General features: G+C 32.3%; 1 protein-coding gene across 4 annotated transcripts; it reads left to right on the top strand.

Annotated features, from left to right (window-relative positions):
• The first annotated feature begins 8113 nt into the window (after positions 1-8113).
• On the top strand, positions 8114-13296 carry LOC108193056 (zinc finger protein CONSTANS-LIKE 10). 4 transcript variants are annotated; one of them, XM_017359625.2, is made up of 6 exons: positions 8115-8286; positions 8718-8798; positions 8966-9727; positions 10203-10421; positions 11859-12157; positions 12451-13296. In XM_017359625.2, the coding sequence occupies exons 3-6, from the start codon at positions 9158-9160 to the stop codon at positions 12578-12580; spliced, it is 1218 nt and encodes a 405-aa protein (XP_017215114.1). In that variant the 5' UTR covers positions 8115-8286; positions 8718-8798; positions 8966-9157; the 3' UTR covers positions 12581-13296. The 4 variants fall into 4 exon arrangements, with proteins under 4 accessions (XP_063935429.1, XP_017215114.1, XP_017215115.1 ...); XM_017359626.2 differs by having other exon boundaries at positions 8718-8836; XM_064079359.1 differs by lacking the exon at positions 8718-8798 and having other exon boundaries at positions 8114-8253.
• Positions 13297-13801: the final 505 nt, after the last annotated feature.

Here is a 13801-nt window from a genome sequence, read left to right as displayed (position 1 = left end):
ATATATTAGAAGCAAGTTTCAGAATCTGATTTTGTTTCAGATTATTTATGAAATATAGTAGCTTTTCAGAATTTGATTTTGTGTCAGATTATTTATGAAATATAGTAGTTTGAAAGTTTTAATCTGATTTTGTTTCAGATTATTTAATTATGGGAAAGAGTAGCACACAAGTCTAAATACAACCTCCTCTCTCCCAATACCACAACACCAGATAGTTCTTTTGCTCGATTTCTAACTCTGTGGTGCCGTTCTTCTACAACGACAAGTGAAGGTTGTTTATACAATATTAAAAAAAAAAAAGGTTGTTGAAAGCAAAGGTAGTTATAGACCAATACGTTGGAGTCGACAAATCCAAACACAGCAAAAGAATATAATCTTGACATAATATTGATGGATGATATCAATAAATTAACTGTTATTGATGTATGTTTGTTGGTTAATATTTTATAATATTTGTTTTATTCATCGGACATGTTTGTTGTTAAATTTTATATGATTTACTTTGTCTACATGAAAAAATTATTCATGCATTATCTGTTTGCTCCGTTCAAGCAACTTTTAAGTGAAGCCTGTGTATATACAGTATTAAAAAATAGAGGTTGTTACAAGTAAGGGTAGTTATAGACTGCTATCTCACGGATTTGAGTTAGATAGTTTTGTGCACAATCAATCCAAAAAAATTGGGGGAGGTGAAAATGTAAGAACATGATTACTTTAAAAAAAAACACAAATAAAATTAAGATTCATTGTGCTTTAAATTATTAATTACGTGTATAAATTTAATTTTATTTTTTTCACCATAAATTATAGTCCAATTTTGCAATTTTATATAGTAGTATTGGTATTACATAAAATTTTTATAATATAAAATTTATTTTATCCTTCAAATATTAATTTTGAAATATTAATATACTTTTTATAGACAGTGTAATGACCCGGATTTTTAAAATCTATTTTTAATTATAAAAGTGATTTTCATTAAAGAAGGGAATAAGATTTAATATTTTATTCCAGTTTTCAAAATTTTATATTAAACCCCAGGTTATTGTGTTATTGATATATGATTATATTTTTAAAACTGAGTTTCATATATTGTTTTTGAGAATTCTAGATGACCATTATGTGAATATATGTGTTATGTGATTAAGTGATACTTGTGGTATTCTTCGTTTAATTGTTTATGATGATTTATGAATATTAAGGGGTTATTATATGAATTATGTGAATTTTATGTTATCTGATTTATTGGGTTGACTGCTCATATAAGTTCGTATTTGAGAGATTTCAATTTCTATATTCTCAGAATAAAATATGATTTATTTGGATATTTTCATATCGATTTATGGATTGTTATGTGATTTTATAATCAACTAGTTGAGAAGCCGCGCGTTGCGGCGGTCTATAAAAATTATATTAACGATTATAAATTAGTATTTGTAAGAAAAAATAAATGTGTGAAAATCTATAAAAAAAATTATATTAATGATTCAAAATAACATTTGTAGAATAAAATAAATTTTATATTATAAACATCTCGATACAATACCAATATTAATATATAAAATTACAAAATTAGACTATAATTCATGAGTGAAAAAATGAAAATAAATTTTTACATATAATTAACGTTTTAAAGCATGACGAATCTTAATTTTAGTTGTGTTTTTTTTTAAAATAGTCATGTATTTCGCTCACATTGTCATTAATTTCAAAACGCTACTTCTTTGACATATACAACATGTCCTACATGTAAAAAAAACATAGGGCTCTTTAACGGAACTGATTGATGACATCTAGTCATATACATTGATTGACCAATAAAAATCAACATTTAGTCATATACATTGATTGACCAATAAAACAGACAGTAAGTTTGCAAGAACATAATTACATAAGTGCGTAAAAGTTAAAAAGATATTGAGATGCAACTCTGAAACCATTCCTAGTTTTAATAGGGATGAACATTATGGTCTAGTTATACGAACATTAATCATGTCGAATTCCAATTCATGCAGGTGTATATTAGTGACTCCTTCTTCCAATTTTTATGGATTGATTGTCCGCGAAAACATCAACTTGAATTCATGAGATAGTAGTCTACTCCCACATCCGACAAACTCTTACTCTTGTCAATCAATCATCTCTATCGTCATTCAAACATCTATCATAGTGTAACTCATTATTGTATTAGATGGAGAAGATAAAAAAACTTACGATGTCGCTGCATAAGAACGGCACCACCAGCGAGTAGGGTCATGTTGTGTTTAGATGATCCAAAACCCCACAACCTATTGGGGAATTTATAGGTGAAGAGAGACTTGTATGCTAATATTTTCCATAATTAAATAATCTGAAACAAAATCAGATTAAAAAACTTGCAAGTTACTATATTCCAAAAATAATCTGAAACAGAATCAGATTAATTTATATATCAAGATATACTTTTTATTTTTGATATTTTTCATCAAAAAATTCCAGAAAATTAGAAAAATAGGACGGAGCCATCTGAGAGGCGCCACCTATACGCCCCTCGCTTCTCCTTTATATAAGTATATTGATTTACGGATTAAATTGCGTATATCTGTATTTGACTATTAATTATTTGATTATTCGTAAAACCGTCCACTCGTAACGTTTTAGCGATTTTTCTTCCGGAAGTTTCGAGAAAACTCACCTTTAGCCTAATTTGAATATTCCGGACATTTTTCGTATTTTGACTTTTTCGATCCGGAGTCGGTCCGGCGGAGTCTTGCGGGTATTTTAATTGTCGATAATTATCTAATTGTCTCGATATACGTGAAAGTCAGATATTTTGATTAATATACTACTTTTTATCGATATACGTGCAAATGGGACCCGCAGACCAATGATTGATTTAAAATGCACGGTTTTGATGATTATCTCGAAAACCGGTACCGATTGGACCCCGCTTTATTAATATATAACGAGTAGATATCGTATTTTCATGTCATAAACGATCCAAAGGGGTACCAATTATTTGTAAATATAAATAGTCCTTTCTATAGCTTATTTTCACCCGTAAAATCATTTCATCAGTTTCTTTTCACGAATACCGAGAGAAACCGAACGGTGTTCTTCGTGTTCTTCATAATCAAACGAGGATTTGAAGGAGTTATTGGAATCCGATGGAGACGTATGAATACTCAAAACGAAACTATCGACGGGTAAATCATCCGTTTGTGTGCAGATTCAACGGGTAAATTACTATTATTTTTCCAAAATTCGAATTATTATAATTTTAATGATGAATTTTCGTAAATGATATTGTTTGGTTGTTTTGGTGATTGCATGTTGTAGAGCATCTCCTGCCATTCGTTTTTATATATTATATGACTGATTTGGAGCCTAATAACATGTTTAAATTTGGGTTTGATTTTCGATTTATATGGACTGGGATTCATACGCGTTCTTGAAGGTTTTCAATTCAAATTAGGGGTTTTTATTCTAGGGATTCTGGGGATGATTGGTTGGTATCATTACAAGGAGCGTGTTAAAAGGAATCTTTAGGTATGTGTAGATTTTGTGGAGGCTGTCGGATAGGCTCGCCGGAGTGTGGGAAGCGAACCGCCACCGACGGGATTTTGATAGCTTTTTACGGCCATATATGGCCACGATTGATGAAACTGATGGATGAACGGAGTTGTGGGTATGGTGTAGGTTGATTGTGGAGCATCTGGAGGCCGAAGGAGGCCGGAATCGCCACCACCGGCGAAGCCTGGTCGGCGACTGCAATCGTCCCTAAACGTTTGGAGGTGGTGAAGTCCAGCCGCTGAAGTTTGATTTCTTTCACGTTAAACCCTGAACTTTCAAAATGTTTCAGTTTAATCCCCGCGACAAAGTTTTAAAATTTTACAGTTTAAACCTTTTGATTTAATTTTCAATAATTGTTTTTACTTATTTATTTTAATTCCAAATATGATTTTTAATTATTTATTTATTCAAAAAAATAAATCTAAATCAGTTTATTAATTAATTTTGATTAGTAATTAATTATTTTAATTGGTCAATTAATTTAATTATTAATTGATTAATTAATTTAATTAATTATTAATTGATTTTAATTGATTAATTGATTAGATTTAATTATTCTTTTTGACTAAAAAATCTCGAAAAATAGTTTCGAGTTTCGAAATATTTTTCTAAATTATTTTCAAGGCTCGATAATTGTTTATGGATGATTTCAAGTCCAATTTCGAGTATCTGGGACTTGATTATTTACCGAAAAGTGATTCTTTTATCTGTTTGAATTCCAAAAAATGTTTAAAAATTTCAGAAAATTTCTGAAAAATCATTTTTAACCCGAGACTTGATTTGATATCAATTGGGGTGGGAAAACCTTATGTGAAATGTGTTGTCTGCTATTGGTTGGATGTGTAGTGTTGATAGGAGAGTAAGAAAACAGTTTTGATCATATCTTTTGATCCGTAGGGCGGAATCGAGTGAAACGAAAGAGAGATGAAAGCTCATGGAGTCTATTTTAATATGGCAAGATAATATGATCGAATCTAGAATGTGATTATATGTTATGTAATATGTAATATGTGTCAATATGTGACTTGTTTGCTGTGAATTGATGATTACGTGATATACGTGGGTACTCCTAATATGGTGCATATGTGATAAATGACTTATATGATATGGTGTCGTGAGTTGATTGATATTAGATAAGAATATATGGATTATAGTGATTGGATTTTGTTGGTTGATTAATGATTGAGATAGGATAACAGGTGGATAGTCTTATACATAGACGAGACGATGTCGGATTTTCGATAAAGATTTATATGATAATTGATTTGTGACATGTTATGTGGAATATGATTGACTATATGTTAGAGTCAAAGCATGCTTATGTGTTACGTGGTATCTGATAGGTTTAAAGGGATATATAAGTGGGTATCGATATACGTGATATGTATATGCGGTCAATTGATTAGTGATTATATTATTATCTTATTCTCGTTAAGGATTGGACGAGACGTGTATGACCGAAGACGTTCAGAAAATCAAGTGGTATTGCAAAGCGAATAAGAAACGAATCGAGTAAGCGAAGCAGTGTGGCGAATAGAGTATAGCCAGAGATGGTCTAGAGACTATGATATGCATAGAGTGTGAAAGTTGAAAGATGAGATTGAGATGTGAGACTGGTATCAGATTTAAGGCAAGTATCCTAAACCCTTCTTTTGGATATCTTGCAATTATTCTGATCCATTCTTTTCGTATGTGTTGCAAATATTCGTTCCTCTCTTTTTCCATATTTGAAAGTGTAAATATTTTTATCCATCCTTTTCTAATCCTCAAAATTCAAAGAATTTCAGTTATACAAATCAATTCGAAGTTCAGATTGTCATTGAAACATGTGTTGCTCAGTGATAGTTAGAGATTTGAATGAACTGGGATCTTCTTGATTATTCAACCCGCCATTGTCATGCTGGTTTAGCAGGCTAAATTCAGTTGCTTAGCCGATAATGGAGGATACTGAATAGTTAAGGATTTCCTAAACTATGATTTATGAAAGGATGGATCGTGGCTTATGAAAAGATGAATTGAAAGTTGATTTGAAATTATTCAGTTATTGTTATTGATTGTGATAATGTTCTATTGATTTACTGACCTGTTGAATGGAATTATAGAATTGGATTATTGTTTTTATATAAACATGTGGACCAGATGAGTGGTCATGTTAGGCCAATGAGTGCCTTGGATCTAGCGATAGAGCATGGCGGGGCCTGCTCGGGGTTAGGTATGACTGATCAGCATCCTAACCTTGGTTTTAATTAAAATGTGATAGTCCAATTCAATAATTCTTTCGGAAGAATTGAATTTCTCAATTTCCATTGCTGCAAGGTATTGTGAATCCTTCTATACAATACTTTGATCTTGTGATCTCATATTGAATCTGTTGATGAAGTATTTTGAGCTTATGAACTCCTTTTATATTATTCAGTATTTCATTGTTATTATTACTTGCTGAGCATTGTTGCTCACTCTTGCTATTCTCTTTTAACCATTTCAGAAAATATTAAAGATGAATGGCTAGACTATAATTGCGAGTAAGGCTAAGGCTAGGCGAGAAGTCAGAGGTGTTAAGGATCCAGTGGGCGAGAAGTGTGCAGGAAGATTGATAAGGTTGGTGCTAGCTAGAGTTGTGATATTGAGATTCAGATGTAGGTGATAGTTGGAATCGATTGACAGTGATTCTTCTTATCGAAGATGATCTGATTTGGTAAGAGATGTTGTGTAATAATTAGTGGTGGATTCTAATTTCAATACTGTAACCTGGATGCGATCCTGTTGTTTTTAGGGGGTTGAACTGTTCTCTTTTAAATATGTTATTATGGCTTTCTGGTTTTGAATTTGAAGTTTTAAATTCTTTGCTTTCATTATCTTTAAGAAAAAAATACAGGTTTTCAAAAGTGTTTTATAAATGGTTTTTATGTGGTGACATCAGAATCCAGGCCCCCGGATTCGTGTACTGTCACAGACAGCCACAAAATTATTTTATTTTACAAATATTAATTTTGAATTATTAATATAATTTTTATAGGCCGCCGCAACGCGCGGCTTCTCGACTAGTATATATATATAAAGGAGGATGCGGGCGTCCTTAGAATTGCTCGATTCGGTCTTCTCGTTTTTCTTAAATTTCAGAGAGAAAATAGAGTTATAATTTTAAAAAATCAGGTTCAAGAATTCTAAGAGTAATAAAAGTGTTTTATTTATCCTATTCTAAAGATAATACCCTACCATCTAAAAAAAATCATTAAGGTAATAGAATTCTTACTTTTAACTACATATTAATATAATATTAATATAATATTGTACAGGTAACGACATTAATTAAGGATACAAAAAGATATAATTCAAAAATAAGGTTCAAGAATTCTAAAAGTAATACAACTCTTTTCTTATTGAATTCTAAAGATGATACAATTCTTTTTCTTTTTATTTAGTACTTCTTATTGAATTTTAAAGATGATACAATTCTTTTCTCTTTGGATTCTAAAGGTAATACAATTTTTTTCTTACTTAAGAATCCTGAAAGGAGTAGGACTATATTTATTTAAATTAACAATCATAGATAAAATACAATTTATATTTAGGATTTGTTGGGTAATACGTACGATTTTTATTTTCGATTTAGTCTTAAAATTTTATTTTTGATTTCGTATAGAAAATCAAGGATTGTAAAGATATTAATCATTACAAAACTGATAGCAAAAAAATTGGGTACATAAAAGAATAATAATTTTTAACTAATAAATAGGAATCATAAAATAAAAATAATTAACAAAAAAATAGGATATATAAAATAAGAATCATATATTAATTTTATAATAATGTAAATGATTCTTAATTAGTATTGTGTTTGACGGGCACGGGAGGCGGCCCAAACTAATTTTTATCTAAATAATAATAATTTTCCTATTAGTATTATGTTTGACGGGAAAATGGCTAATATAATTTTTATCTATGTTATAATATTTTTTTTTTGTTAAAATGGCGGCTCAAAATAATTTTTATCCAATTATAATTTTTAACTTTATCATAATTAGAATAATTTTTATTAGTATCGTGTTTGACAGCATGGCGACTCAAACTAATATCTAAATTATAACATTTTGTTATTAGTATTGTGTTTGACGAGAGAGCGGCTCAAATTAATTTTGATTTAAATTATAATATTTAATTTTATCATAAAAATAATAATTATGAATTAATATTGTCTTTCACAAGAGGCCGGTTCAAATTAATTTTATTATTATTAGTATTGTGTTTGACAAGATGACCACTTAAACAAATTTCTTTACTAATTATAATATTTTTTTTATTAGTGATATGTTTAACGGAAAGATGACTCAAGTTTTTTGTGTTATTATAATATTAATTCGTATCAAAATTTATAACATCGCCGCGAAGCGCGGCTGTATTCAATAGTTTATTATTATTTATTATATAAGAATAAAGAGATGGGCCCAAGCCAAGCAGCAGAAAGAACGGGTGGGGACCTATATCACAATCAAGAAAGTGACAGGGACCCACCTCACAACCCGCCAAGCTCATCTCATCTGCGCTTTTAATCACTTGAGATATTTATTGGTATGAGTTCCACAGAGCCAAGAAAAAAGTTGCAAACCTTGAACAGTACTGCTCCATCTTCCGTAACAGGGGTTAAGGGGTTCTATTTTTCTTGGGAAAGCTGCAGAAAAAGAAAAGCTTTGTGATTATTCTGTACCTTCTTTGTACTTTGGCTGTTTCAATTTGGTAACTTTTTATATTTCTGAGTTGTTTTACATGTGCTATGTTCATATTCATTTCATTGTTTTTCTGGGCTTGCTTGAATTTGTTCTGTTGTGCTTTGTGTTTATAGATTTAATGTTAAAGACTTGATTTTTTTACATACATGGGAGTCTTTACTTTGAATCTGGTACTTTAGGATGTTGAAGTCTAGTTTTTCCTCTATGCTTTGGGTGATATTTCATTATTGCTCAAGTCTTCTGCAAAAGTGTTGTGAATTTTATTAATATGAGATTTTATGTTAAAATAAGGATTATATATTTGTTAAAGAAAAGGGATTAGATTTGCCTAATTTGATCCTTTAGATTTTTACCCAGCATTAGATTCTTTCTTGATAATGGTTCTTTCTGATTTAGAAAATGCCTGTATTTGAATCATCTTGGATAATATTTTTGCAGATTCTAAATGCTCATAGTGTGGTAGGAGGGTTCAATCTAGCGTGCATCCTTTTTGTTGTAGTGAAAAAAAAATAATCTACGGTACTATTTGTCTGTTAAAGCCTTTACTTTCAACACAAGTATGCTTTCTACAAAAATCGGAGTGAGATTGAATTTAATTTGATTGCCCTGTTTTTCTCATATTGTTTTTGTAAAAGACATCAATTTACATTTGAATCTTATTGAGTGTTTCGGCCTTGTTGATGCAGGTTGGTTTACATAAAAGGAACAAAACTGGATTGGGTTTCTTGCTGTAGTATTATAATTGGGTGTTGTTCAGTACAGCAAGAACTAACTCCTCCATCACTGTTTATATAAGAAACTGCTTTCTAATTGTTGGGTGAAATCATATCATTCTTAACAAACCCTTGATCTAGAGGGAGATTTGATTGAACTTGAACATGGGTTATATGTGTGATTATTGCGGGGAACAAAGATCAATGGTGTATTGTCGTTCTGATGCAGCCTGTTTATGCTTGTCCTGTGATCGCAATGTGCATTCCGCAAATGCACTTTCACGCCGCCATTCCAGGACACTTCTGTGTGAAAGGTGCAACTTACAGCCCTCATTTGTTAGATGTGTTGAGGAAAGCCTATCTCTTTGTCAGAATTGTGATTGGATGGCGCATAGTGGCTCTAATTCTGGCTCTGTACATAAGACACAACCGGTCAACTGCTATTCAGGCTGCCCATCTGCTGCTGAACTTTCCAATATCTGGTCTTTTCTCTTGGATCTTCCTTCGGTTGTTGATTCTACTTGTGAGCAGGGTATAGGTTCAATGACCATCAATGATAAAAGTCAAGCAGACTTTGGAAAACCTACTAACAATCATCAAGATCTATGTATTGATGCAAGTGACTCAAAAAATGTCAACTCAAACTTATGGAAAGGTTCTAAAATGGCTGAAATTGACAAAAAGAGAGCTGAAGGAAACCAGCAAACTGAATCAGCAAAACTCACACCAACAACGGTAAAAATGATGATAATTTATTACATTGTCCTTTTAAGGTTGCTAATGTTGGTTGCTAACATTCCACAATAAAATTTGTGTCTTATGTTCAACTTTCCTGGTATTCAAATTAATATTCCTCAGTCACCTGGGTAAATTGGTATATCATCAATTAAAGTTCCTGTGCTAGTCCGAACTGACAGCCAAACAGAAAACTTTATTTTATTTTCAGTGAGACATGCATGAAACTACATCTTTATTGCATGTTCATCTTTGTCATGTGAATATTAGTTCGTGCATATAATCCTAGGAGCGACATCTATGAACTCCTTGAGATTTTGACAGAAGATGATATTTTGATATTTGTAGCTCCGCAGCTTATTATAATGTCTTCCTGTCTCTTACAAGGATTCAGTAGTTTTATTTCAAGGTTCAGGACTATAAATGCTCCTTTAACCTCCTTAAGGTTCTTTAAAACATTTTGATGAACATGTAGGTCGGTGGGACAAAAGAGCTAGATTTATGTGAAGATGACGACTATTACGAGGACTTCAATATGGATGAGCTCGAACTGAATATTGAAAAATATGAAGAACTTTTTGGTGTTGGCCATAACGATCCCCAGCACCTTTTCAATGATGATGGGATTGATAGTTTGTTTAATATGAAGAGAACTGGTGATGATTCCAACTGCCAGGATGCATATGCAGCCGAGGTCCTTTTTAAATCCTTGCTCATTTGCTTATAGCCTTATATACACCTTATCTGTCATATTTATGCCTTTATATGTTCCATACGTTACATGTTAGCTGTTTCAGGGTTCCCTTTCAGTTCTTGCTACTTAGCTTATCCTCTTCTCACTCCTTGCTGAAGCACTCAAAAAAAAATAATACAGCCGATTCTACCTGTCTTTACGTTAATTAATAGTATGCTTAAACTACAATTGTCTGGTGGAGGTATTTGCTTTATGTCTTTACTCATCTCTTACCTGACAGTTACCAAATTCTAATAGTTACGACAAAAGGATTGACTTTGCTAAAGGTGCTATACACGAAATTAAACCTCTCTACAGTAATACTCTATACAAGAATAACCTTTTTATAGTAATAAAAAAAAATTACAGTCTGGACTAGTTGTAATTAAGAATAACCTTCACACTGTAATATTCTATACTTTTCTTATGTCCATCCTTTATAAATTTTCCTCTATATAAGATTAAAATTGCGTATATATATAAAATATATAAGTGTTTTATATAAAAATTTAAGATGACGTAAATATTTGTTTACATGTTTTGAAGTTGTATGTTGATCGTTTGGGTTCATTCATACAGCTTCCTTTAACTTGCGTCCAGATTAAAACAGTTTCCTTTAACTTGCGCGTCCAATAGTGACTAGTGCTTGTTTAATTTTATGCTATATCTTTCAAATTTAAGTTTTTATTATATAAATAGATATTTGTGATTTTTTTAACTTATGATAAATCTTTTAAATTCACGTAATTTAGATAGAAAGTAGATATTTCATTAATTATTTTTTAAAATTTTAAATTAATATGTCAACTTTTATTCAAGAAAAACCTCTTGAAAGTAAATTTTTTCTCAGTACCAAGGATATTATTAGATAGATGTTTTACTGTAACAGAAACTTCGTGCATTGGCGGACTACATTCACATCATTTAGTAACTTACCCCGTGAGTAGTATTGTGGCCTTTGCACTCCATTATTTGTCTGCTTCTAATACCTTAATAAATCCTTTAACTTGTCCTTACTGCCAAGAGCATGCAAGGGTCATATGTCAAATTTCTTCTTGTCATTCGCAGCTATAATTATAATGTTTTGGGGTATAGATTTTAATATCTTGAAGATGTGTTCTCCTGTTTTTGTACATAATGGTGTAATAAATGGAAAACAATTGTTCAAGTTGAGAAAGGTATTGAGAGCACCGTCTCGTTCATGATTATTTTAATATTTTGTGAATATCTGCTGTCAGTCAGAGATGTGCTCAAGTGTCAGTCACAGATGTCATGACTTTCACATGTCTATACAACATCCTGTCAGTTCGCCACCCTGATTTTTTAACAGATTATTGATTACTTCTGCCTCACTTCAACGAAGATCTTCTTATGTATGCTTTATCTTTTCTTTTTCAGGGATCTTTAATTGGATTGGAAAATATAGTGCAGCCTACGGGCAGCAATGCTGAATCTGCTGATTCCATGATCAGCTGTAAGACTGAACCAATTGCTTGCTTTGCTAGGCAAACCTCCAATCTCTCATTTTCGGGTCTTACAGGAGACAGCAGCACTGGTGGTGAATACCAAGATCGTGGAGCCTCTCCAATGCTTGTTATGGGAGAGCCACCACCTTGGTGTACTCCTGAAAGTTCCTTGGCTTCAAGTAGCAGGAGTAGTGCTGTCCAGCGTTACAAGGATAAGAAGAAAACACGCAAGTAAGATACTCACTGTCAAATATTTTTTCAAAATATTTACAGCTAAACCATAGTTTTTACTGACTTTATCAAGAGAAACCAATTTTCGAAATTGCCAATATCTGTGACATGCAGTCATGTGTTTTTGACATTTCAGTAGGTCTGTCTGTAGTTTCAATTCAGCATGTGAATTTTTAATAATCATACCAAGCGTCCAGTTGTTTTGTTGTAGAATTATTATATGATTTTACTCTTCAGTTTCTGCATTACTCTAACTCAGCCAACTCCTATTTTTCTTATAAATATAATTGTAGATTTGAAAAGAGAGTAAGGTATGCAACAAGAAAGGCAAGAGCTGATGTAAGAAAGCGTGTGAAAGGACGTTTTGTGAAGGCTGGTGATGCTTTTGATTATGATCCTTTGAGCCAAACTCGAAGCTTCTGAAACTGATGTCCCTACTATAAGTACGAGACATGAATGATCAATGTTGGCTTAGAAGACATGTAATATTAGGTGGAAATGCATGAAATTGATCATTATCTAGGGAATCTGGAAAAGTGGGCGTTTAGAATTTTCGTTCAGATTCATGTAGAAAGGCCTTAAATTAGTCATAACCAGGAAAAAGAAGAGTTATTTTGGCATGTGGACTCTGTAAAGTTTGCATGGTGAAACCTCTTCTCCATACAGGAAACAGGGGAAATGTCAGGGTCGATGGAGTCTGTAATCTTCTGGTGGCTCCATGTTCATATGAACCCTACATCCTACTTGTTGCAGATCTATGAACTAATTGACTTGGTGTGACGAACAGCCAATTCAGTTGTGAGGTCAGGCATGAGATTTTTTGTTCTGTCAAATATTGCTTTTCTTATTATCCATTTTTGCATGTCATGTATGCAGGATCTGATAAGGATTCGAAAACATGATGATCGATACTGGCTATGCATTTGTAACTTTTTCCCTTTAGCTTGTCTTGTATAGAACATCCATTAAGTGTGGAACATTTTGCATATTGCATTATCTGCTTGAAAACAGAATTAGGTTGTCATGGAAGTTTAGAACTAGATCTATGTTTTCTGAATTGGAGTTGATTTTGATACAAAGGAAAGTAAGCTACGATACAGACTTACAGTGGATTAAATAATTCAAGATTCATTTTATTATCTTGTCTGGTTTGAGTGTGGAGATTTCTCTATGGCTGTGATTGTCTACAATGTTAATGATACACCTAGCGAAACGATACAACTTATAATATGGCATTGGTTTTACAGCAGTTTCTGCAGTGTCTGTAGACTGGAAGTAAATACCTGCCCCAGATACAGGTCCTATGGGGCCCCGGATAGGGGGTTAGAAACGATCCAACTCCATAAACCTGCTCTTAGTTGGCTAAGATAACATATACTATCAATAGTAAATTTCATGATATAAAGGTTCATGCATGGTTAGTGAGTTTAGTTAACATGAATCTGAATCTCGGAATCATGGGGGAACCTCGGAACCTCAACCAGGTGTGAATTTTTGGATTAGGAACACCTCTACCAAAATGGTCCGATAGTTTACTAGAATTCACCCAGACAAGACTATTTAAGCGTATGGTTTCATCACATGCTGTGTAGGCTTTTAAACCTTAAAGGATGAGGTGATGTAAGCCTACCAAGTCCCTGCTCT

Source organism: Daucus carota, chromosome 6 (assembly GCF_001625215.2).
Source record: "Daucus carota subsp. sativus chromosome 6, DH1 v3.0, whole genome shotgun sequence".
In the NCBI taxonomy this organism is placed as follows: domain Eukaryota; kingdom Viridiplantae; phylum Streptophyta; class Magnoliopsida; order Apiales; family Apiaceae; genus Daucus; species Daucus carota.
Note: the sequence above shows the minus strand (reverse complement) of the source record. Positions and strands in the feature narration are given on the sequence as shown.

Bases quoted from the DNA above. Each gene is read 5' to 3' on its own strand.
- LOC108193056 (XM_064079359.1), top strand. From the start codon at position 9,158: ATGGGTTATATGTGTGATTATTGCGGGGAACAAAGATCAATGGTGTAT. The intron at 9,728-10,202 runs GTAAAAATGATG...ATGAACATGTAG, and splicing joins CAAAACTCACACCAACAACG to GTCGGTGGGACAAAAGAGCT. The intron at 12,158-12,450 runs GTAAGATACTCA...ATATAATTGTAG, and splicing joins GATAAGAAGAAAACACGCAA to ATTTGAAAAGAGAGTAAGGT.